Source organism: Coptis chinensis, chromosome 8 (assembly GCF_015680905.1).
Source record: "Coptis chinensis isolate HL-2020 chromosome 8, ASM1568090v1, whole genome shotgun sequence".
NCBI classification, from domain to species: Eukaryota; Viridiplantae; Streptophyta; class Magnoliopsida; order Ranunculales; family Ranunculaceae; genus Coptis; species Coptis chinensis.
Window position 1 is genome coordinate 65,181,947 of NC_141463.1, and position 26,318 is coordinate 65,208,264.

Genomic DNA, 26,318 nt, shown 5'->3' on the forward strand with positions numbered 1-26,318 from the left:
CTGCACTACTCTAGATACCTATGAATGCCCTGATAGGCCTCACAACCTTTATATTTTCTAAAGTATGCAGTTTTATCTGCAAACCCGACATCATACCCTAATTATCTGACCCTAATTATCTAGTTTTGGCTATCTATGGTAATTGGTGGAGAACTAGTTTTGGCTATCAATGGTAATTGGTGCAGAGTTATAGATAGCCAAAACTAGATAATTAGGGTCTGATGTCGGGTTTGCAGATAAAACTGCACACTTTAGAAAATATAAAGGTTGTGAGGCCTATCAGGGCATTCATAGGTATCTAGAGTAAGTAAAGAAGGGCATACCCGCCACACATAGCTAGAAGCCTAGAACTTTATAGAAACTTCGTGTCTTGCCAGCGTGGTCAGATTGGGTGGGAATTATGAGCACAGGTACCCGTTGGGGTATGTGATTTCGAACATCCGAAATTGCTTACAAACAGCACCAAAGGGAATGTAATCCTTGACGTCGATCAACCTCTATGTTGGGGTATGCCATTACTTCTCTCAATGAAAAAATTGGGGGAAGAAGTACTTTTGACAAGAGTATGGTGGAGTTCAATGGTTTGATAAATGAGCTTGGCTTGATCGACCTAGGGTTCAAGGGCCCTAAGTATACTTGGAGCAATAATAGAGCCCCTCAAAGTCACATAATAGAAAGACTTGATAGAGCTATGGCTACTGATGCTTGGGTTATTCTTTTTCCTAACATGCATGTATACAATGTGGTTAATGCTAGTTCAGACCACCTGGCCATCATGATAAATCTAAATGACAAAGATGAGAGTAGAGGAGACCATGAAAAACCTTTTAGATTCTATAACATGTGGTTCACTGATAGTACTTGCATGCCTGTTATTGCTACTACTTGGAATTCTATTTCTCATGATTTGCCGGATATTAATGTCATTCTTAAACACAAGATAACAAAACAACATCTCTCCATTTGGAACAAGAAAGTGTTTGGCAATATCTTTACCAATATTAAAAAAGTCAATAAAAAGCTAGAAGATGTGTTGAAGAAACCTTTCTCTATATCCAATTATGAAACAGCAAAGGGTTTAAAAACTGAGCTGTTTGAGTGGTGAAAGCTTCTGGAAACAGAAATCCACTATTCACTGGTTGAAGGAGGGGGGGAAGAATACTAAGTTTTTCCACCTTTCAACCATTTTCAGAAGAAGGAAAAATAGCATAGAAAAGCTACAGAGGCAAGGGGGAGGATGGAGTGTAGGGAGAACTGAAGTAGGGGAGAATATAAACTCCTACTTTAGAGCTCTCTTCAAATCTGATCATCCCCAAAGAAATGAGAGTATTCTAAATCTGTTCAAACCCTGTATCACAGACAAGGAAAATGAGAGCCTTACTGCCATCCCTTCTTATGAGGATATTTGGAGAACAGTAAAAAAGATGGGCAGCCTAAAGGCTCCTGGACCTGATGGGTTCCAAGGGTGTTTCTATCAAAACACATGGGATATTATGGGCAGCAGTATTGTTGCTTTTGTACAAGATTTCTTTACTAAGGGGGAGCTTAACCCCACTTTTAATGAAACTTATATTGCTCTTATTCCTAAAATAAATAATCCGGAGACTGTGGCTAATTTTAGACCTATTAGTCTTTGCAACTTTTGTTACAAAGTTATCTCTAAGTTGTTAGCCAATAGATTAAAGAGGCACCTAAACAAGATTGTTTCTCCCTTTCAAGGGGCTTTCATAAAAGGGAGAAATATAGGGGATAATACTGGGTTGGCTTGTGAGCTCTTTCACCATATGAAAAACATGAAAGACAAGAAGAATGGGTGGGTTGCTTTAAAACTGGATATGGCTAAGGCCTATGATAGGGTAGAATGGTCTCGATGGATAACATTTTTTTGAAGTTGGGTTTTAGCCAAAGGTGGAGAAGCTTGATTAAGCAATGTATATCTACTGTTTCCTTTCAAGTCCTTTTGAATGGGAATCCTCTTGATAAGATCATCCCCGAAGAGAGCTGCGACAAAGGGGATCCTCTATCCCCATCTATTTATCATTATGTCTGAGGCTCTTTCAAGGATGATTGCCAAAGCTGAAGAGGAGGGGCAAATCCATGGGATTAAAATTAGGAGAGCTTCTCCTCCTATATCCCATCTTCTCCATGCTGATGACCTAATCCTGTTCACAAGAGGTAATCTTGAGGATGGGGGTCACCTCAAGGATATCCTGAAAGACTACTGTGATGCTTCTGGGCAACTGATTAATTATGATAAGTCAAGCATTTTCTTTAGTAGGAACCTGAAGTTTAGAAACAAAATAAAGCTAAAAAAGTTCTGGAAAATGAGGCTTTTTGATCCAAAGGATAAGTATTTAGGGATCCCTATTATGTTGTCTCAAAGGAAGGCAGAGGATTTTGACTTCTTAGTGGATAAGATCCACAATAAGATTAAAGGCTGGAAGGCTAAGGTGCTATCACAGACTAGAAGAGCTACCCTAATCCAGTCTGTGGTACAAGCCACTCCTCTCTATAATATGTCAACTTATATGCTTCCAAAGTCTACCTGTGACAAGATAGACAAAGCATGTAGAGAGTTCTTTTGGCATGGCACTGAAAATTCGAAAAGTGTCCATACCATTGGGTGGGACAACTTATGCAAACCCAAATCTGCAGGGGGGTTTGGGTTTTAGAAAGATGAGAGACATCAATGTAGCCATGTTAGCCAAGCTTCCTTGGAAAGCGACTCTTGACTTTGATTCAATATGGACAAAGACTCTTGCAAGTATATATGGAAAGAATTGGATTGGGGAAGTATGGAAACCACCTGGGTATGCTTCCTATTTTTGGAAAGGCATACACAAAACTTTCAATCTGATTAATAGGGGTTTGATATGGGGGATCCATAGTGGGACTTCCACATCTGTTCGGATGACCCTTGGGTGCTCAGAATGGGAAACCCAAGACTCACGAGAGCTAGGGGTGGAAGATCCCGTGAAGATCTCCATGTGGCGGACTGCTCCGTGAGGACAAGTCTGGATGGGATGAAGCAAAGCTCAATGCCTTCTTTCCTCCTTTCTTAGTTACAAGGATCAAGGAAGTTTTAATCAGACCTTTGGGGCAAGGGAAGGATAAGATGGTTTGGAGTGAGGAGAAGTCAGGGAAACTCACAGTGAAATCTGCCTATAAACACATCTCGATGGAGAAGGATATAGGGCAGAGCTCTAATCTAAATACACATACTGTGAAGCACATTTGGAAAGCTAGAATCCCAGCTAACCTCCAGCTGTTCCTATGGAAAGTGTATATGGATGCTTTGCCAATAGGGGATAGGCTGGAGGCTAGACATATGGTGGGGGATTTCTCCTGTCCTTTGTGCTACAAGAGTATGGAAACAGATAGTCATCTGTTTTTTGATTGTGAATGGTCCAGACTGCTGTGGTTCACCTCAGGCTTAGGTCTGAGAATGGAAAACAAAGGCAGCAACAATGCCAAAGTATGGATCACTAAGTTTCTTAGTTGGTGTAATAGCAAGAGCCAACACATATCTCAGGCAGGAGTCCAGGCTTGCTATCTGCTTAATAACATCTGGAAAACAAGAAATGAAGCCAAGTTTGAACAAAGGGTTCCAAACAGGGAAAGAACCATTAGAAGAAGTGAGCTGGAGGCCTGCAACTGCACCAATAGCTTTGAAGATAGCAAAAAACAGAATGAGATCTCTAACCCCCCTGAGTTTACTTTAGATAGATTTAATTATGATTTAGATGCTATGTTCCCTGAGATTCCTAATGATTGTGTTAACTTAAGATTTGATGCTGCGTTTCAGGCTTGCTCAGGAGAGGCAGCAGCTGGGACAATAGCTTGGGACTCGGAAGGCAAAGTGATAGGGGCAGGCACTAGGAAATTCAAAGCCAGGTCCAGAGGAAGCAGAGATGGTTGCAGCCGAGGTGGCTATAGGGATCCGCCCTTGCTTTTGGATGGACTGAAGTGTATATAGAAGGGGACTGTTCAGAGGTTATAAAGGCACTAAATAGCCAGTCGTGTTCATGGTTGTATGAGAGCTTGAGAGACTATGTAGTTCAGTCAAGCTCTGCTTTTGAGTTCTGTAAATTTAAGTGGATAAACAGGGAGTCTAATGGTGAGGCTCATCAGTTAGCAAAATGGGCCTCCCAACTGCAACAAAGGGAGCAGCTACCATTTTGTATCCTAACAAACAAGATTACCCCTGTAATGATCTAGTTCTATAAATATATAAGTTATTATCGAAAAAGACCTTGTCAGCACTACACCACCCACTATCCACCACCCATCACCACCACCATCCAGCACGGCAGCCACCACCACCGTTGGCCTTGAAAAACAGATCTACACACAAATAGAGCAACACCACTCGTGCTGCATCCCCACCATTCACCACCACTGCCACCACCCACCGCCATCACCATCGTCATCATACCGAAAACCCAACCTCGCAGCAACAGCACCACCACCATCCTCGACCTTCCACCCTCCGATCCCCACCATTCTCAGACTCTGCAACCACCGTTTTCCACCGCACCACCAGTTCAAACCGCCACCTAATCCCACCCACTATCCACCACCATCCACGCACCGCACCACCATCATCACCATACAAACATTCTGACCACGCAGCACCAGAGCCACCACCATTTTCAGACCTTGCACCCACCGAATTACACCATTTTCAGAATTTGCAATCACCGATTTCCACCACACCACCAGTTCAAACAGCCACCCAATCCCACCCCTTCCATCACCATCCAACTACCCACCCAGCTTCCAAACAAAAACGAAAACACAACCCCACAATTCTCACCAGCACCTTAAAAAATTAAAATAAATTAATTTAATTTAAAATAAATTAAATTAAATTAAATTGTTGGTTGGTTAATTGATTAGCTATTGGTTGGTTGTTGGTTTTGATGGCGGTGGGTTTGCGTCAATGCTCGGTTTGTTAGTTGGTTTTGTTGGTGTTGGGTTTGCTTCGATGCTATGGTTGTTGGTTGGGTTTGATTTATGGTAGTGCTCTTGGTTGTTGTGGTTTCTTATTGGTGTCGTCTGTTTTTGGGTTCGTTCGAGTATAGGGTATAGTCATCATGCTCTCTCAGAAGAAGCATGTGCATTGTCCTTTTCGTGAGTTTGACCAGTGCAAAGATGGGGCCAATGGTGGTGGCGGCTTTGCGGTTTCGTATATCGAAACTCACATTAAGAAACAGCACTTGGGTGGTCAGGGAGATATAGATAACCTGCGAGATAAGATTAAGAAGGACATAAGTTTATATTTATCCCTTCTTAACTTTTTGAAAACGGTGAACAAATGGATGTGTGGCCACTGTCTCAGCTTGCATGCATTAACCATACCATGTCGTCATTCAGGAGACATCACAAAACCACCGGAAATGACTGATAATGGAGAGTTGGGATGCCTTATTGTCGGCATACCAGAACCACCGCCTATCCCTATGACTATGCAATCTGCACTCTCATCACAAGGAGACGCTAGTGCTATCCTGAGGCCTCTGGGGGTTGTTCCCTCTCTTGATGAGACGTTACTTGATAGGGCATTTCGTATACCCTTTCGCACTGTGAAAAGTATACCACGTGCATGTCGGTTGGCATTTTCTGGTGCATTGAAGTCTGCTCTCTGGGATATTATGGCTGATCCTAGTTCAGTTTTGTCATGGGTTCGTCTTCTCCTTCTCCCGTGCTGCACTCTACAGGTTTTTCAACCACAGAATCGTCAGGAGCGTCGATCTGGTACTAGGAAAAACCTTCAGCAGAAACAGATACTCCATGCATTGATGATATGGAACGAGCCTGGAGGACTATTTCGCCTCTTAGAGTCTGCAGTAGAGCCTCCTTCAATCCAAACCACCCCAAATGATCTGTTTCTACTCGAAATCGCGCGCCCGATGCTTCTGAAGGTTCGATGGACATTTTACGGCCCGGCCGGTAAAAGTGTTGTCATCATCGGGGTCAAGCCCCCAACTTTCGGCGAGACTATCCAAGCATTAGAGGAGAAACACCCGGTCGACAACCACCGTGAGACCAACTATTCCCTTTGGCGAGCCTCCTTTATTTGTAGAGAGATACCCTTTTGTCATGCATTAGGTCGTTTCCGAAAGGCACTTCTTGTGGTCGGATGGTCTTCGAGCTCGGCATTTGTTGGATGCTATGAGTGGTCTTTGCGGCAGCTATATCGTCGATTTGCTAGATCGCATTGACCCTCGCGGTGAATCTTTGGTTCTGTGGACGATGTCCACGACCTTTAAGCGAATTCATAGCGAGTGCTCCGCTTTACTCCACTTCTTAAGCCGGATAACGATTCGCCTAAGCCCTATAGGCGTGGGCATGGTCCGGCGTCGTCGGTCTCCAAGATTGCAATGAGAGGTGTTTCGGAGATGTGGTTGGGTACTTACGAGGATTTCGGTATGGGGTGGGTGTTTCGGTGGAGCGGGAGGCGATTTTACATCTTGTCAACCGTATGGTGTATGCTAACAAATGACAATAGCTCTCTTTCTATGTTTGGTAGATTTTCGAATGCTTTTAACATGGTTGATCGAACCATCATGTTGAAAGAGGTTCGTGATCGATGCCCGACTATTGCTCCTTGGGTCGAAAGTACTTGTATTGTCGACCGCGAGGTTATCGTGGGGATGGCTATATATGGTCCAAGCATCAAGGGGTCAAAGAAGGCGACCCCCAGGTCCCCTTCTATTTTTGCCGGTGTTGCATCCTCTTATTCTACGGATCCAATCCGGTTGTCGGTTATTGCTACTGGTGGTGGTACCTAGATGATGGGACTCGATAGGGATACGTGAAGCAGTGGCGGCGGCTTTGGGTATGATTCGGGAAGAAGGACCTTCTTATGGGTTGGTTCTTAATGTGGCTAAAACGAGATATTTTGGCCATCACTAGATCCACGCCGCTCTACTCTCGGTCTCTTTCCTTCGATCCGTCCCATCCTCGCCAGGGGGTCGTTGCTTGGAGGTGCGATTAAGATCGATGCATCTTTTGTCATGGGTCTTGCTTTCATGGCGTATTGACAAGGCTATGACTCGATGGACCGTTTGGGCCGTATTAGAAGATCCACAAGCAGAGTTAAGCTCTTACGAGCTTGTGTTGGGCTCTCTAAGTTGGTCTTCGCGATTAAATACTTGTCCACCATCCTTTTCGCAGAGGCGTTTCAGATTTTTGATCGGCATCTCCGCGGTGTTCTCCGTGGTATTGTGGTTTCGATGGTCCCGCTTCGGTGATTTACAGATGGCGGTTATCGACACTCCCATTACGCCTTGGTGGTTTAGGTATTTATTGTGCCACCGATGTCTCTACATTTGCTTTTGTGGCCTCCCCATCGACGACTTCGAGCTTCAAAACCACATTCTTAGGAGTTGTGGCCCGATACAAGCCGGATGAGATTCTTGATGTTGCTAGCGATGCATTGAGTCGCTTCACCCGATTTTGACCTCGGTTCTATGCCCGTGAGTCTTCCGTCCCCTCAAAACCACAAAAAGTTTTGGCGGAAGCGTTCTATGGTAAGATTGTTCTTTGTCTTGAGAGGGAGTTTGTGTTATCCGCTTTCGTCGAAAAGCGATCGTTGGATGCTTCTGATCGATGAACATGCAAAGGATTTCCTACTTGCTATTCCGATGGAGGGACTTGGGCAAAGATATGTCGCGGTAGAGTATCGTTCTATTCTCCGCGACCGCCTCATGATTCCTTTGTACTCGATGGTGGTCTATGCCCCGCTTGCAAAAAGAGCGGACTAGATGCTTTTGGGGACCATCGCAAACATCATTGTAGATATTTCCCGTGGTTTCAAATACCGACATGATCATGTTAGAGATATTTTATGTGATGCATTTTGGAGAGTGGGTACGGTGAAGAAGGAGGCTCCGTGAATTTTCTCAATCGATCCGAATGAGGGAGATCGACGCTTCCGCCCGCGGATGTATTGATCTACAATTGGTCCGAGGGGAGGCATGCGTGTGTGGATGTAACCGAGCCTCTCCATTGGTAGGGCTTGGGAATGGAGTCTTTGAGGTGGGAGAAGCGACTAATAGAGCAAATGGGTAGGGAAAATTGAGAAACACGAGGAGGCTTGTAGAGCTAACCAAAGATTGTTTCATTCCTTTCGGTTTTGACACTTTTGGTTTTAAGACAACAAATCATTGAGCTCCTTAAGAGATTGCAAAAAGTTATGGACCGCAACGTAATGACAGTTGGTTCTAACGAGTTTGTTTTTAGGAGGATAGGATTTGCCATTCAGAAAGGACTTGCGGCGCAGCTTGTTGCACGCTTGTCCTAATTATTTGTAAAACTCGTTATCATTATTAATAAAATTTCCACTTAAAAAAAAAAAAAAAACCTCTATGCAATTAGACATAGAACATGATTCAGGGAAATCCAACCAGTCAAATCCTCATTGGAGTACTAGGGATATAGTCCATCAGTTCACCACAATTATTACCCTGGAATTCCCGTAACAATCTAATCGTGAAAGATTTCACAGCCCTGAAATTATTCAACAGCCATATATATGTTTATTTTTGTCACATACTCAATTGCTAGAGTTTTCACAGTTGGTCTCACTAAAATATATATTGTCTAAATTATTATTCACATACTCGCAAGTCGCAATTGGCACTAGAATGAGTGTGGGCCTCGGTGGCGTATCTGAAGAATGAGAACTCTGGAAAGAAAAATGTCTAGTAGGAAAAATGTTGCGGTCAGCTGCAAATTCACTCCAGCGACGAGCAACAACCTTAAAATCACTTATACTGAATGGCCCTCATTTTTCTAGTACAGCATCAAGTCCTAGTTTGTGAATATGGAGGAGAAAAAAGGAAATGGGAAAAGAAGCTTTGATTATAGTTAAGGAACTGAAAAGATTGAAGTCTGATGGAATAAGGTTTGATAGGTTTATGAAAAGTCAAGTTTCACGTCTTCTTAGGTCTGATCTTGTTGGCCAGGATCAAGTCTTTCTCTCCATCAAGGTCAATAACTTTCTTTTACTTTATTGTTTCTTTTGGTTCATGCTGTAGTTTGAAGGGGCAGTTGATTTTGTTATGGGCAAGATGTACTAGGCTGCGACCACCCATAATAAATTAAGAATGATGTGTTCATAAACAAAAAAAATCAACTTTATTTTTCACTGACCCCTCCCAGAGTAGTGGAGATTAGTTTCTATCTGTGTAACTTGTGAAGTTTCACATTTACTATTTTTCAGCTATATGACGTGGTGTGCAAAGAAATATGGTATCGATCAGACATGTTCTTTTACAGGGACATGCTTGTGATGCTTGCAAGGAACAAAAGAGTGGATGAGATACGGCAGGTAAGGGAGGATCTAAGGAGGGAAGATGTTCTATTTGATCAGCATACTTATGGTGACATTGTCAGATCCTTTTTAGATGGTGGAATGCCTTCTGAGGCAATGGACTTATATGAAGAAATGAGGTGCTCTCCTGATCCGCCACTCTCTTTGCCTTATCGTGTCATCTTGAAAGGGCTGATTCCATATCCTGAATTACGAGAACGAGTGAAGGATGACTTCTTGGAATTATTCCCTGATATGATCGTGTATGACCCACCTGAAGATCTATTTGATGATCCAGAATTGAAAAGCGGGAGCCATCTCGGATATCGATAGTGGTCACTGACCTCACTGCTGTTATGTGATCTTCATTACCTACAGTGATGAACACCTATGATTGACAACTGCACTCCATGGGCAGATGGAAACCGTTCCATTCGGAGCTCTTAAAGATTAGACTGAAGACTGTCTTCATTTAAACTGAAAACATGATTATTGGATAACTGGGATATGGCGTCCTTTGTAACATTTTTGGATACTAGAGTACCAAATGCATGATTGGATATTAGGAATTTGAAGGTTAAATGTATAACAGATCCATTCTTTTTGCTTCAAATTATTAGCAGAGAGGAAGAAAGAGTTGGTTGTAGTTCACCACATCATAACCACAAGGGATAGAGTCCACCACTTTTTTGTACAGGATTCACCTATGCGCTTACCTGCTGAGCAGTTTCTTGCTCTGAGGGCCTTTGGTGCTCCAGCCATAGTAATTGCACTTGCTGCACAAGGAACTTTCCGTGGATTTATGGATACGAAGACACTTCTATTTGCCACAGGTAAGTAGCTAATTCTTAATTGTTGCACTCTCATGGTTTATCTTTACTAATGATGTGCTAATTGATTTAACTAGCTGACTCCAAAGAAGCCTCAAATGACTCGAATCAGAATTGTTCTATCTGTTAAATCTAAGTAGCAAATTGAAGTAATATTAAGTGATAAAATTATTACATGAACTTACACTATGCAATTTGCAACTGAAAAACCATTAAAATGTTGACTACTATTCTCCTTTCCCCCCTTTTTTTAGAGTTATCAAACAATATGACTTACCGTTTTCTTAGTCGATATATCAAGTAATTCCTTTCGGTCTCTCTCTCCCTCATACGTAACTTTAATTACTGGAGTGAAGTAAAACCTTGATGAATAAGATAATTTGTTATTCTTAGTAACTTATGTAGTTCATACACAAACATGGTCTTCCGAGAAAATTGAACCAAGTTGGTCTTATAGGATGCAATGCTTCCAATGCTATGGAAATTGTGTTAGCAAACCTTCTCTTTACTAGTGTGACCAGATGTGCTTATTGATGTAAGCTCATACCATCAAAAGTTGGTTACCTGTGGGGGGTAGATCTTTTATAAGTCAAGCATTCCCCTGTAATTCTTGGCCTTTTTGTTTGTAAGAGCTCGTGGCAGTTATGAGCTTTGTGACAATTGTCTTGAATGTACACTTCTGCAAGTTGTCTAATATATTGCTGTTTTGGTTTATCAGTTACTGGCAACTTACTCAATGTGATACTGGACCCAGTTCTGATATTCGCCTTTGGTCTGGGCATTGGTGGTGCTGCCATCTCTACTGTGATATCTGAGTATGTCAAGAATGTGGTAAAAGTAATTACTAAATGATGTTGAGTTCACATGAATGTTTTTCCTCGTGGACAACTTTTGTGATATTTGCGTAGTTGTCTGTTTTATATTAAGGTATTTGATTGCCGTGATCCTCCTTCGGCAGTTGAGTTCAAAAGTGCTACTTGTCTCTCCAAGTATAAGTGGGAGGGGAATTGGCCGATATCTGACATCTGGTAAGCCTTCCGCCAACCAATGTCTTGAGGTAGAAGAAAAAGCTTGTTTCTCAAATCAGGGTTACATGAAAGGAAGTAATTTTAGCCTCAACTTAACATATATTTTAAGTTTAAGTTTAGGTTCATAGTTTAAGTTTAGTCGTAGTTTCATTAGTCCGTAGCTTACGTGTCTAATTTTGATTTTTGCAGATCTAGATAAGCGTACGTAAGTGTACAGGTTCCAAGCTTGAAAAGAGAACGTAAGAGTTTGCTTACTTGTCGTCACCTGGCGTCGCAAGTAGCCCTCGAAGCTCACGCCGGAGGTATGTCTCTTTCCCTTGTGGGGTTGGACTTTGTTTGCTTTGTGTGTTTTGTTTATTTTCATTGTTTCTTGCATTTAGGAAGGTTAACTCACCTTGACCAACCCTAAGCATTTTGCATTAGGACAGGTTTAGCCCGCTCATTAGGAAACCCCTTTTGACACATGGATCGAGTGACGGTGGTTTTGCACAAGAACTGGGAATCATGTTATATGGGCTTAGGAGCAAATATATTAAACAATATTTAAAATTCAATCTTGTTTGAAATATATGTTTGATATTGTTTGTGTGTGCATCGTCTGAATCATTTATTAGAGTCTTAGGTTTTAGAAGTGGTTTATGGTGAGACTCAATCTGATAACACTGAGTTAGCACCGTTTGATTCAGATATTAAACGGACACTCCATAGGAGGATTAGAAATCCCCACCGAGTCAGAGATACCTTTAACCTTTGTTGGTAATACACAAATTTTTACCGACATGGATGGTCATAACAATGACGTAGTTGTTATGAGTTATGACCATCCATGTATATGCTTTTGTAGTCCTGTGTTCTGTGTTTTTCCAGGACTACAAAAACATATACGGGACACTTTAGATCCTTTTGTAGGCCAATATGTGTAGTCTCGTAGTGGTCTAGAACCATAGTTGCGATAATCAAAGAACAAACCGACTTTGAAAAGGAGATGGACGATACTGCGGCATATACTATCAATGACTTTTGGCATAATAGCAAAGGTCAAAGTTAGGTAGGCATGATGCCCATCTACCATAATGGTGTTTGCAGATACAACCTAGGGAGAAGAATTAGGCCGCATTTTATTATTGTATATATAAGCTGTTTGCAGTAAAGAGTTTTACTTTGCAGTTTGAATGTAGTGCGTACGCAATCACCATTCCCTGATCTAAACAAGTGCAACTAATAAGAGCAGTTTAATGGCTTCTGTAACTACACGTCTACATGTTTTGCTGTGGGATGTGACTCTTTTTGTGCCTTACACACCCCCACTTCCTTGGTCAGAAGAAGCGTTTATAAATAGAAAAAGGTTTTGGAACAAATGCAATTGCCACTAAACCCAACAACTACTGGAATTTTTTTTCCTTTTTCTAATGTTTCTGGTCTACGCCTTCAAACAGTCTCATAGTTATCTTGGTAGCCGTGAATCCGTGATAGACTAAACTTGAACTTTATATGAGATAGAAGCAGGGGTACAAAAGTATGCTTCAAAAAAAATTAGAAAGCATAACAGAAGAAGAAAAGAACGTTGGTAACAATGTCATCACTTGCCCAAAAGTGTGTTAGATTTAATAAGACCAAATCCAGTTAATCAATAGTTGCAGGTCAATGCAACTCTTTAAAGTGACAGCTTCTCAATTCAGAAAAAATGATGGGCAACTACAAAACTAAATTAAGCACTAACTTGGAGTGGTTTTAACATGATTCTTAATTAACAAATATATAACAGGGCTAATTGACTTCTCTTCATTCAAGTAACTAAGCATTGTAATTGGAAATAATGAATTTGTTTGTTTGCCATCATAAATTCGTTTCATTTCAAAATAACTAATAACAAAGATAAAGAAACCCACGCAGATAATATATTGGTACAGAGATTGGGCATGCAATATGCTAACTTGGAGAATCTGATGTATATCCAATGTGGCAGAAGCAGAGCCACCAAGACAATTGCTGTTCAACCCCAACAAATGTTTTTAGAAGAGGTCTAGATGTGCATGGATAATTACATTTTGTTTCTTTCCCCATAGCACATATCCTCTTTACCTATATATACATCATCATAACACTCCTCTAGTAGGGAAATCCTTGAAGCTCGCTCCATCCAACTCAGAGCCGAATCACCATGCGAAAAACTGTAGGCAAGTCCAAGTCTGTGTCTTCAACTAGCCCATAGTATGGTCCAGACCGTGTAAAATATCTGGGACCATTCTCGGGCGCGTCTCCTTCGTATCTCACTGGAGAATTCCCTGGTGACTATGGCTGGGACACTGCCGGACTCTCAGCAGATCAAGAGACATTTGCAAAAAACCATGAACTCGAGGTGATTCACTCTAGGTGGGCGATGCTTGGAGCTTTTGGGTGCGTCTTCCCTGAACTAGTTTGAGTTAAGTTTGGTTCAAGGCTGGCGCACAAATATTTAGTGAGGGTGGATTGGACTACTTGGGTAACCCAAGCTTGGTCCATGCACAGAGCATTTTAGCAATTTGGGCTACCCAAGTCATATTGATGGGAGCGGTTGAGGGGTACCGTGTTGCTGGTGGACCACTGGGTGAAGTGGTTGACCCACTATACCCTGGTGGGAGCTTCGACCCACTTGGACTTGCTGATGATCCAGAGGCATTCTCTGAACTCAAGGTGAAGGAACTTAAGAATGGAAGATTGGCTATGTTCTCCATGTTCGGATTCTTTGTTCAGGCTATTGTGACCGGCAAGGGCCCAATCGAGAACCTGGCTGACCACCTCGCCGACCCTGTTAACAACAATGCTTGGGCCTTTGCCACCAACTTTGTACTCAGCAAGTAAACGAGTTGACTGATTGAATCTGACCTCAACCTATATCTTTTGTGTGTTTGTTTTTGAGACTCTTGGTTTCTTTTCCTGCACAACATTTTTACTAGGAATAATTTTGTGTACTTACGTTGTTCGGCAAGTGTAAATTCATGCAATGTGATATTTCATTAATTGATTTTTTCTACTGTTTGATTTTGAGTCTTATTTGGTTGGTTTTTAAGATTATATCTACGCATTCCACCGCATGGGCCGGTGTTCTCAAGTTTGTTGGCTTCAGTCGTCAGCATAATTACATAGTAACACTGATTTTTAGTATTTCAGATTGATAAATCATTACTACATACTTTATATAACCTAATAGAGCTCTTTGATAAGGTCTTCGGAAAAATGTTGATTCACCATAAGCAGGCTGTTTCCATAGAATAATTGACAAAGACATAGGTGGTTCTGTATAAACTGAAAGAAGACGGAATTTTCAATTCTATATATATAAAGCTTTCGTTGTAACATTGCACCATATGATGTTTAATTACAGTAACATCGTCAGTAGGTAACACATTTAGGCTTTTACCCACTTTTTGGACATAAAAAAAATGAGGACTGAACAAATGTGAACATGAGAGAATTTACAGAGTAAATGTTATGAGCAAGAATTTCTTAAACCATGTCACGGACTTGTAAAATAACCAGACTAGATTAGTATACTAATGTTCAAAGACTCAGTCATCGTGTCGTTTATTTTGAGTTTTAATCACTTTCAGAAACTGGTATGGGCTCAGAGTTTCTTGGTCTCCAAGATATATTGCATTGAAATGAGATGTAAATTTGTACTTAAGAAAAGGCACAATTCAATCTCAAGTTATTAATCCATGCATGGCATTGTGCTATGGTCCTTGGCTTTTGGCTAATCACCACCAGAAATACTATACGATTTGACAATTTTCAAACTAATATAGTTTTTCATCTATTTGAAGCGTTCGATCGATCATTGAATAAAAGACAATGTATGCTGAATTAATGAGTGTAAATACTAGATATAGAGTAGGGGGGTCTCTTTTTGTCGAATTTTCAATTTTTTCGAAATCCGATCCGAAATTAGTCTGGCGGGTGTAGTTTTCATGGGCCGATTTTCCGATTTCTGAAAATTCCGAAAAAAAATTGGATCGGATTCGGATATAACTCTAAAAACCAATCCAATCCGATATCCGATCCGAAAGTTCTGATATATAGCCAATCCGAAATTTCCGATATTATTGCCAATTTATTTCAAAAATATGTATTTCTCTCACTATTCACTTGATTAGATCTCGACCGTTCATTTATTTTCTAGTTTTTTACTTCCAAAAATAAAACAAAAACATAACCTAGCCGCTACTTCCTCACTCGAATTGGACCATTCCACTGTCATTACACCGTCTGCCATAACAACAATGATATGAAAAAAAAAATGTCATTGAGTCATACCATGACTTCTAGACCAATCTAAAAGCCAAATTCCAATAGATAGAATGTTATGTAAAGCTACTTAGAGTTCAAGACCAGAATCCATTATTCATGCAGACACTTCACGCTTCAATTTCCACCCATGAAAAAAAATTGAAACATTACAAATACCAAGACCTCAACAGAATGCAATGCTTGCTATTGGTGGCTGTAGATTTTTTTTTCTCATTTTTTCTTGGATCACTTGTTTGAATGAAAATGAGTTTTCTCAGTAAACAAATGTGTATTGTTGTTGGTACATTGGTGTTGTGGACATGGTTTTCTCTCCCTACAATGAACATTGGCGTATGATATTCCAAAAATAATTGAAAGTAAAGAGATTTTTGAAAATTTATAAAGTATTATGATATTTCCGAATTATTTTGAAAGTTCCGAAATTAGAAATATATTTTGAATCCGAAAAAAAATTGGATCGGATTTGGTTAGCATATTAGGTTCCGAAAAAAATTCAGAAAAATTCCGAAGGAGATTAATCCGATCCGAAGTCACCCATAATATAGAGGAAGCAAATGAAACTGAACTTGTCATAAATTGTGACTTAAAAGCAATTCAAGAGTAATTAGTTCTTCACTATATACATTTCCTGCAAGTGGTTCTTTGGGGGTTGCGTATAGGAAACGGAGTGTTGTCTGACAAAACTCAAATGTAATCAATTGTCTACCGGTACTCAAATATTTTCAGGGTAGGTAGTGGAGCAGCGGATGGACTTTGTAGCAATTCTATATACATTGAGCTGATCTATCCATGCATGGTGGTGCACAAAGTCGGAGTGCATTGCTCGAGAGATATGTATATCTTATAAGAAAAAATGAATTTCTTGGCATCCAACTATGGGCAATTTCACATAATGGGCAACATACTTTTTTTTAACACTTTGGTCATCATGGTTTTCTATTTTAACAATGTGGGGATTTGTCTAAGTTTCGTCACAAATAGTTAACAGACGCTTATGTGGACACTCAATTACACACTATAAAAATAAATTAATTGCAAAAAAAATTAAGAAACAAAAAAAAAAAAAAAAAAAAAATATATAAATATATATATATATATATATATATATATATATATATATATATATATATATATATATATATATTTAACTACAATCACACATGTGATATTTTCATTTTAAGTGAAATATAATGGACCACAACATAAAAGGCATTTTGGAAATAAAGTGTAATAATATATTTATTTAACAATAAAAAAAATTCCATTATGTTATTTGATTTGGATGGCAACCAGACGGAATCCTCACATTGTTAAAATTGGAAACCACAAAACTTTAAGTGTTAAAAAAAAAATTTGTTGCCCATTATGTGAATTTGGCTATAATTTGATGCCTAGAAATTCATTTTTATCCTATATTATAAGACTACAATGTTATAATCTATAGGTTGGCCCACCATGTGCCCACCATGAAGTCTATCAGTTATTCATGAAGACGTTACCTAATATAACATATGTTTCCTATTATGCTTTATATCTTGGAGGAGATTACCTCATCTATATAAAGGTAAACCTCCTCCCATTATCCTACACACTTATAATAAGAATTTCTCTCTTACTCTCCTATATTAAACTTTACGCATTTGCATTATTATTGAGTCACAACATGTTATCAGCACGCTCTACATACGAGTTTCTTTTACATCTTGTTTCGATCAAATATGATCAAAACACTAAGTGGTGACGAAAGAGATGAAGAACGTAGAAAAGTAGTGAATAAGCGATTGTGATTGAGTGAATGATGAGACTGTACCTTTCGGTTGCCTACGTACCCAAATTATCGATAGGATCAAGTCTCAAGAACATCGTTCTGTATGAAAAATAGTTTGATATTTATATAGATAGAGTAGAGACTCCTTGTAGCTTAAGTAATTGTAATTGAATATAACTTTCAACTGATAATTATCTCTTTGATAAGAAACGAATCTGAACATAAATTAATGTACGTTAGTGGCAAACCATGTGGTAAGGTAAGGTTGACACATGAACCACGTAAGTTAATAGAACTTGTACATTGATTTATAATATTGCAAATTGAGTTTTAGCTTTATTGATTAAACGAATAAAGTGGAGACTCCTACCAATAGACGTTTGCCACGTAGGTGGGGGTCGAAACACCGCCCCCTTTTTGGTATGCGAACAAAATTCATATGGCAAAGAAAAGAAAAAAATCGAGAAAAAAATGGAATAAGAAAAGAGTGAGCAAAATGTATAACAAAGTGTCGTGTGAATGTAAACGATAGAAAAATAGACTATCGGAAAAAATTCATGAATTATTGGGAACGAAATAATGTCAAACTAATTTATATGGAATGCAATGTAGTTAAATGAAAGATGGGTGAAGTGAGAATTGAAATGGGTGGCACAGAAAAAATTGCAAAAGAAATTGATGGCACAAACTGTACCGAAATAATTACGTAATAATAATAAAATTGATTTTGACAACTCATGTCAGTAGAAGATTTATATTAGGATTAGACAGTTAAAATTAAATATAGGGGTAGTTTAGTAATAATAGAAAGAAAAAGAAGTTAAATACGAATTGGATTCGAAGGTGAAGACTTGAGCGACTAAAACTGGATGCCAACTTCGGATTATATAAAAATTCGGATTATATAAGAATTAGAATTCGGATTAGATAAGAATCCAAACAGCAACCAGCAATGTAAAACTGAATCTAAGAAATATTATGTAAGTGCTAAACTCCATATGCAAAACAGTAGACAGAAAAAACTAAATAGAGCCCAGTGGTTCAAGTCGAGCCTAGCTTGGTGCTGGCAATGGACTGGTTCAAGGTCGTAATCCACGGGATCAGCAGAAGGTTCTCTTAGTCGGTTAGAGCTCATGTTACATTAGAACTTGAACTTGTGTGGGTGACACATGGCTTGGAGTAATTTATTTGGGGGAGTTTGAATTGAGAACAATCCAAATTAGTGAAAACTTTGGATTTTAGTGTAATACACATGGCTTGGATTAATTTATTTGGGGGCAATTGAGGATGCAAGCTTCGGAGCAAAAATAGCAGCAGCTCTTGTCTTTATTGATGTGGATACGACATGAAGTTGCAAGATCCAACAAAGGGGGTAGCGGGTGGAAAGAAAAAAGCTTTTATTCAAATTGCACAAATTGCAAAGAGATGAGCGTCGAAGAACTACGATCCCTAAACCACTAACCAAAAATCGACAAAAGAAATCAGGATAGAATAAGATATCTTCCCCTGCTATTATTAGTCGTAGCTTGCAAGGGGCTTCCTGTGGGTTCAGTGGAGGCAGCATCTGTACGGCCTCTTGGTTCAGACGCAGGGAAAAAGGAATACGTGGAGAGTGCGTGCAATCGCTCGTTCTGAGCGAAAGAAGGCAACAGCGACTTAGGTAGAGAAGGGCAGGCTTTCAACTAAGGTATACCAGGAAAACGTTTGTTATGGGTTTGTTTATGACATGGCCCTTGATGTGCTTGACGGGAATTTGACAATGGTTTTATTTGTACATGACAACATTCTAAGTGTGACTACAGCCCAAACAACGAAAAATCGCCAGGATGACGACAAAGTGGTGTCAATGATTTTCAATAATATGAAACAGGTATGTTAGTATATTTTATCAGTTATCTTAAAATTTTGATTAAGTCTGAAAAACTGACGAAAAGTTATTTTCTTTTTGCCGCAGATAGAAACGAAGGTGTTATACGAGCGAAAAGTTCACGAAGAAAAGTTCTGATTAATGTCTTTGAAGAATTAAATAAGATGACAGAAAGGTTTGCTAAGAAAGTTCCGCTCAAAAGATTGTCTTAATGCCGTAAACGAAATAAAGAAGCGGGAGAAAATTTTCGCTCGGAAAATTTTGCTCAGAAAGATAGGCTCAATGAAGCTGTCGGAATGATTCACTCATAAAGATCGTCTCGTTGCCTTAGAAAAAATAATGAAGTTGTTGGAAAGTTTCAATTCGCTTATAAAGATTCGCTCAGAAAAAAAACTCAATGTCTTATAAAAAATAATGAAACTGTTGGAAAGGTTCAAGTGCTCGGAAAAATTCGCTCAGAAAAATCGGCTCAATACCTTAGAAAAAATAATGAAACTGTCGAAATTTTTTTGCTCTGAAAGTTTCTCGTTGAAAGATCGGCACAATGCCTTAGAAAAACTAATGAAGCTGTCAAAAAATTTCGCTTAGAAAATTTCCCGTAGAAAGATCGGCACAATGCCTTAGAAAAAATAAATAAGCTGTCAAAAATCTTTGTTCAGAAAATTTCTCGTAGAAATATCGGCATAATACCTTAGAAAAAATAATGAAGCTGTCAAAGATTTTCGCTTGGAAAATTTCTCGTAGAAAGATTGACATAATGCCTTAGAAAAAATAATGAAGCTGTCAAAGATTTTCGCTTGGAAAATTTCTCATAGAAAGATCAGCACAATGCCGTAGAAAATATAATGAAGCTGTCAGAAAATATTTAACCGAAAGCGCTAAGCGAAGCGAATGCAGATGTCGAAGAAGAAAACGAAGATTTAATCAAGCGACCGTAAGACAATTGCCAGAGACAATTAATTAGGTAATTGTGGGAATGTAATATCATAAAGCTAAAAATTCTGTTGATGAAAAATAAAAATAAAGTATAGGTTTGCTATTGAATATTGTTGTTGTGTCAAATAACATACCTACGGAAAACTGACAATGTTGTTGATTTATGTAGTTGAAATGAAATAGAACGAGACGCCCCCAAGTAGAGAAAAACGCTCCCAATACTAACTTAACTTTGCAAAATTAGACTAAGCGAGCGTAAAAACGTTCAAACTTAGACTAACAAAGCTAAACGTGGTAACTTCGTCAGAGTTATCGTAACGAACTAAGCGAGCATAAAAGCGTTCAAACTTAGACTGATAAAGCTAAACCTGGTAACTTCGTCAGATTTTTTCGTAACGATAGTAACGAACTAAGCGAACGTAAAAGCGTTCAAACTTAGATTGACGACGCTAAACGTGGTAACTTCGTCAGATTTTTTCGTAGCGATAGTAACGAACTAAGCGAGCGTAAAAGCGTTCAAACTTAGACTGACAAAGCTAAACATGGTAACTTCGTCAGATTTTGTCGTAGTGATAATAACGAATTAAGCGAGCGTAAAAGCGTTCAAACTTAGACTGACGAAGCTAAACGTAGTAACTTCGTCAGATTTTTTCGTAGCGATAATAATGTTGCGATGGAAACCAAATTATACCATTAGAACAGAAGTAAAAGAAATACTTTATTGATCACCAAATCTTGAAAAGTGCAAAGATAATAATGGAAAAAGAAACTATTGAACTGGAAAAAGACTAACAAATTGTTGTTCGGTTTTTTGTTCAACTTGTCTATTTTGTACGCTCACTTACTAAAATAATTTGTTACGACGAGCAAGAAACGAACACTGCTGGGGCCGTCGAAAATAAACCAACAATGTCAAGGCCCCATTTTGCAAATGACCAAGATTTATAGATTAGATGACGCTTCATCGTTGGAATTTTGACCCATATCACATATAATGTTTTTGACAAAGCATACACTTCTCGGACAATCGCTTAACATCCTTTCTCATGTATGGCCACCAATACCATTGGGTCATTGCTATGTGAGCGAGACTTTGCCCCCGGAGTGGTGTTCACATAGTCCTGAATGAATTTCTTCGAGGCCTAGTAAATCATTCATTCTGCCCAAACAATGAAGGATATGATTGAGACTTATGCCGCTGCGATAGAGTTTTTGGTTATCAGGAATTCCGAAGCATCGGCAGCTGCATGATCGTCGTCGGTAGATACCGAGACATTATCAGTGTCAAGCTCGTTGAAATCATCTGACAACATAAGTGGTTAATCCAGTATTATCGTGATAGCGATGACTTGATTTTCCACGGATAAGTATGCGATAGAATCAAGATACTGTATAATACTGATAGATGTAAAATTTCATGCAATTTGTTGAACTAAGTCCAAATAAACGTCCATTCTATCATCGTGAGCCGCATATTATCATTCAAAGTGGATATCGACTAACTTAGAATAATTAATCGTAACTTAGTCACCCCCAGCTGAAGAGTTGTGTGTATACCACAAATGACAGTTTCGTACTCGGCCATATAATGTGAAGCGTCAAAACCCAAACATAGAGAGCTCCCAATTATGTCTTCATTCAGCTTCAAGATGACAAAACCAAGACTGGAGCCAGACTTATTATGCAAACTATCGGTGTAAATCTAACAATCAGCTGATATATCCGATAAGTATTTCAAGTCATCGCCCAAGGAGGTAATGACAATTAGGGATCAACGTGTTCCTCATCGAGTAATGCGTTCGACATAGGAATATTATCGATAAGAAAATCAGTCATTAGCGAAACCAAAGTTTGTCTCTTTTTAACTGTATGAGTGTCAGAGATAATGTTGTAAGCACTAAGATAATTTTTCCATTTTGGGACTCGATCCGTAGACATTGCAAAAAAACTTGCGCAGCGGATATTCGATAAGAATAAACTTTGACTATTCCTTCTTTGAAATAAACTTAAGACGTTTGACAGCATGAAACAAAGCCAATGCAATTTTCTCAAAGCAAGAATGCCTCCATTCAGGTGATATAAAAGCCGTACTAACAAATAATATGAGATGACCATCGTCACTATCAAATGACAATGGACAAATATGAATTAGATACGCTTTGCTGAGATTCGTAAAAAGTAACCATTACGAAGTCTGTATTTATTGTCTTGAACTCGTGGGTAACCATTGCGAACAACGAGAATCTAATCATCACCACGTAAACAATCCCACACACAACTATGTTGTTGGTATGTGTAACATTGTGGTGTGACAGATACAACACCAATTTCAAGAACTCATGGATGACGTACGTTGCAAACAACGGGAATCTCATTCTCACCACGTAAACGATCCCACACGCTACGATGTCGTTGGCGTGTGTTATGTTGTGGTGCGATAGATGTCACATCATCTTTGAGAGGAATGACTCATTTTAGACGACACTTATAGTAACTATTCTATTTCCCATCCGTACACGCTTGAACTTTCGAAAAAGTGCTTCTCGAGGTATTTGGCTTATATTATCAGTATCAGATTGCGGAGACCATATCTTCGTGGAAAAGTAGTAATGTCGTGCGGCGCTGAAGAAGAGTAAGACGGTTTTTTTTTGTCCGTTGTCACCAGGTTGACCTTGAACATCATGGTTGGGTTGATCGACAATAATTATATCGAGAACTTGAACTCTTCTAGTATTTGTCATAATTTTTACAGAACGTGATCGAGGGTGTTGAAGAAGAACCGCAGACGGCGCCAATTATGTTTCGACCCCAACCTACGTGGCAAATGTCTATTAGTAGGGGTCTCCACTTTATTCGTTTAATCGACATGGCTAAAGCCCAATTTGCAATACCATGGATTGATGTACATGCTCATTAACTCATGTGTCTAGGGTTAAACCCTAACCACATGGCTTGCCACTTACGTACATTAATTGGTGTCTAGATTCGTTTCTTATCAAAGAGATAATTATCAATTAAGAGTCATGTTCAGTTACGATTACTTGAGCTACAAGAAATCTCTACTCTACTCTACACATATAAATACCAAACTATTTTTTATAAAGAATTGAACTACGTTCTTGAGACTTGATCCCATCGATAATTTGGGTACGTAGGCAACCGAAAGGTACAGTCTCATCATTCACTCAATCACCATCACTTTTCTCATTACTTTTCCACGTTATTCATCTCTTTTGTCACCACTTAGTGTTTTAATTATATTTGGTCGAAACATAATTGATACCGTCTGCGGTTCTTATTCAACACTCTCGATCACGTTCTGCAAAAATTATGATGAATACTAGAAGAGCTCAAGTTCCTGATACAATTACTGTCGATCAACCTAACCATGATGTTCAAGGTCAACCTGGCGACAACGGACAAGAGAAGCATCATGTTCAAGGTCGTAACTCTTTAACGCTCATCTCTTTGAAATTTGTGCAATTTGAATAAAAGTTTTTTTCTTTCCACCAGCTACCCCCTTTGTTGGATCTTGCAACTGCATGTCGTATCCACATCAATAAAGACAAGAGCGGCTGCTATTTTTGCTCCGAAGCTTGCATCCTCAATTGCCCCCAAATAAATTAATCCAAGCAATGTGTATTACACTAAAATCCAAAGTCTTCACTAATTTGGATTATTCTCAATTCAAACTCCCCCAAATAAATTACTCCAAGCCATGTGTCACCCACACAAGTCCAAGTTCTAATGTAACATGAGCTCTGACCGACCAAGAGAAGCTTCTGGCGATCCCGAGTGGATTCTGACCTTAAGCTTGAAACAAATGCCCGCGCCACCGGGCTAGGCTCGACTTGAACCACTGGGCTCTACTTAACTTTTTCCGTCTACTGTTTTGCATATGGAGTTTAGCCGGCACTTACATAATATTTCTTAGATCCAATTTTACATTGCTGGTTGCTGTTTGGATTCTTATCTAATCCGAATTCTTATCTATTCCGAATTCTAATCCGAATTCTTAACTAATCCGAATTCTAATTCTTATCTAATCCGAATTCTTATATAATCCGAAGTTGACATCCAGTTTTAGTCGCTCAAGTTTTCACCTTCGAATCCAATTCGTATTTAATTTCATTTTCTTCCTATTATTACTAAACTGCCCTTACATTTAATTTTAACTGTCTAATCCTAATATAAATCTTCCACTGGCATGAGTCGTCAGAATCAATTTTATTATTATTACGTAATTATTTCGGTACAGTTTGTGTCATCAATTGCTTTTGCAATTTTTTTCGTGCCACCTATTTCAATTCTTACTTTCTTCATCTCTTTCGTCACCACTTAGTATTTTGATCATATTTGGTCAAAACACATCTCTAATTTGAGACCAAAATGATGGGCATTGAATGTTTAGTGGATAGTGCTACCACACATACAATCCTACAAGAAGGATTTTCTTCTCTGACTTTAGTTTGTTGAAAACAAGTCTACATACCATTGGTGGACAAGTTACCATCATAGAAGGGTATGGCAGGGCAAGTTTCAAATTACAAAATGGCTCCATATTGTCTATTGCAAATGCTCTATTTGCACCAAAATCCTAACGATCCTTAGCATTAAGGATTTAAGAGCAAATGGATACCATATTGAGACTATTGATATCAAAGGAGTTGAATACCTCTATATCACTAGAATAGTTTCCAGGAAAAAGCAACTAGTTGAAAAACAACCAGCTTTATCTAATGGTTTGTATAAAGCAACCATTCCCCAAATTGAAACATATGCTACTAAAAAAAACTAATCTAATGGTTCCTTTCTTGATTTGGCACAACCGATTAGGACATCCTGGAAAGAATATGATGAGCAACATCATCAATAGTACAAATGGACACAAGTTCAAAGATGTAAAAGTCTTACCAGCTCATGAATTTGACTGCCAGTCTTGTGCACAAGGTAAGTTAATTACTAGACCATCTCCTTCTATTATCTCACTCAATACATTCATCTTTTGGATCTTTTAGATATTTTATGGTCTTAATAGATGCTTCAACTAGATGGTCACATGCTAGCGTTCTATCAACATGAAACTTGACATTCGCTAAACTCTTAGCTCAAATTATTAGACTAAGAACTCATTTCCCAAACCACTCTATAAAGTCCATAAGACTTGATGGAGCCAGGGAGTTCACATCAAAAACATTTGATGATTATTGTATGACACAAGGGATTGATGTTGAACATCTAGTCCCATATTGATAGGGTTATATACTAAAAGCATTACTTTTGTATTAACTATAATTCTTCATATTTTGAATGAGAATCATATGGGCAAATGTTATGCATATTATATATGTTATTAGTTATATGCATGCGTCTAATACTTTGTGTTTTAGATGATATGGTGTGTGGTGACATTCAGAAGATCATATCATCAATACATTATAAAGTATAAGTAAACGTTCACAACCTAGATGGATTTGGACAAACCATTGGTATGGTTGTAGTATAATTTGGTATTAGTCTATCTTGACTACAATATTACACTAGTACACTTTGTGTATATTGAACAGGACAAAGTGAGGTTGTTTCTATTTATACTTACTATATAAGAAAACAAACACTCCTATTATTGTGGATGCCTTTCCTCTTAATCCGGATATAATAACGGTCACTTACGTGCATTGTACATTGCTTTAAATCATTAATGAGTGAGATTCATTTGTAAATCAACAAACTCGATGGATTGGATAATGACATTATATGTAAGGTGTACTGTTGATTATAGAAGGAATATGTGACCCACAAGAAGTCGGGTTGATGATATCCCCTTGAGGAACTCATAAGGATTGTTATGTAAATCCTGCAGGTGGATTTAATCCGACATGACAATGAGGTTGAGTGGTACTACTCAAGGACATAAGAAGTTGATTAATGTAGTTGTCAGTAACTTGACTTAATCAACGGGCATTCGATATCTTAACTCTGGGAGATCAACAAGCATATAATATGAAGCCCATAAATGTAATACACGTAATTTGGGATTAGGGCAGTAGTGCAACAATGGCCTTTAGTGGAATAAGCCATTTGTTGAAGGACTTGGGCCATGTGTTCTGGGCGAACATGGGAAGCCCAAGCCCGTCAGGAGACCTAACCCTAATTTCTCCTCATGGTCCCTATTGTAGCCTATATAAGGAAACCCTTCTTTCCTGGCCAAAACACTAAGTTATTGCTCAAGAAAAATTAGTTCCTAAATTCGATTATAACCTTGTGAGTGAGAGAGGCCAAG

At 38.9% G+C, this 26,318-nt stretch overlaps 2 protein-coding genes and 1 long non-coding RNA gene across 24 annotated transcripts; all 3 read left to right on the forward strand.

Annotated features, from left to right (window-relative positions):
* The first annotated feature begins 8,355 nt into the window (after window positions 1-8,355).
* On the forward strand, window positions 8,356-9,970 carry LOC147482458 (pentatricopeptide repeat-containing protein At1g62350-like). Its single transcript, XM_086576847.1, has 2 exons — window positions 8,356-8,996; window positions 9,230-9,970. Exons 1-2 carry the CDS (start codon window positions 8,850-8,852, stop codon window positions 9,650-9,652), a joined length of 570 nt encoding a protein of 189 aa, XP_086432973.1. The 5' UTR covers window positions 8,356-8,849; the 3' UTR covers window positions 9,653-9,970.
* A 41-nt stretch (window positions 9,971-10,011) lies between these two features.
* On the forward strand, window positions 10,012-14,195 carry LOC147482459 (chlorophyll a-b binding protein 1D-like). 22 transcript variants are annotated; one of them, XR_015204248.1, is made up of 5 exons: window positions 10,018-10,152; window positions 10,868-10,986; window positions 11,077-11,177; window positions 11,367-11,479; window positions 13,291-14,195. XR_015204248.1 is itself a non-coding variant. In XM_086576838.1 (4 exons), coding segments are annotated over exons 1-4 (348 nt in total). In that variant the 5' UTR covers window positions 10,018-10,025; the 3' UTR covers window positions 11,368-14,195. The 22 variants fall into 22 exon arrangements, 16 of the variants coding, with proteins under 16 accessions (XP_086432957.1, XP_086432964.1, XP_086432969.1 ...); XR_015204246.1 differs by having other exon boundaries at window positions 10,868-10,964; window positions 11,077-11,252; XR_015204249.1 differs by having other exon boundaries at window positions 10,868-10,964.
* Window positions 14,196-18,934: 4,739 nt separating this feature from the next.
* LOC147482460 (uncharacterized) lies at window positions 18,935-19,541 on the forward strand. The gene is made up of 2 exons (XR_015205083.1): window positions 18,935-19,102; window positions 19,187-19,541. It is a non-coding gene; the product is annotated as an uncharacterized LOC147482460 (long non-coding RNA).
* The last annotated feature ends 6,777 nt before the right edge of the window (window positions 19,542-26,318 follow it).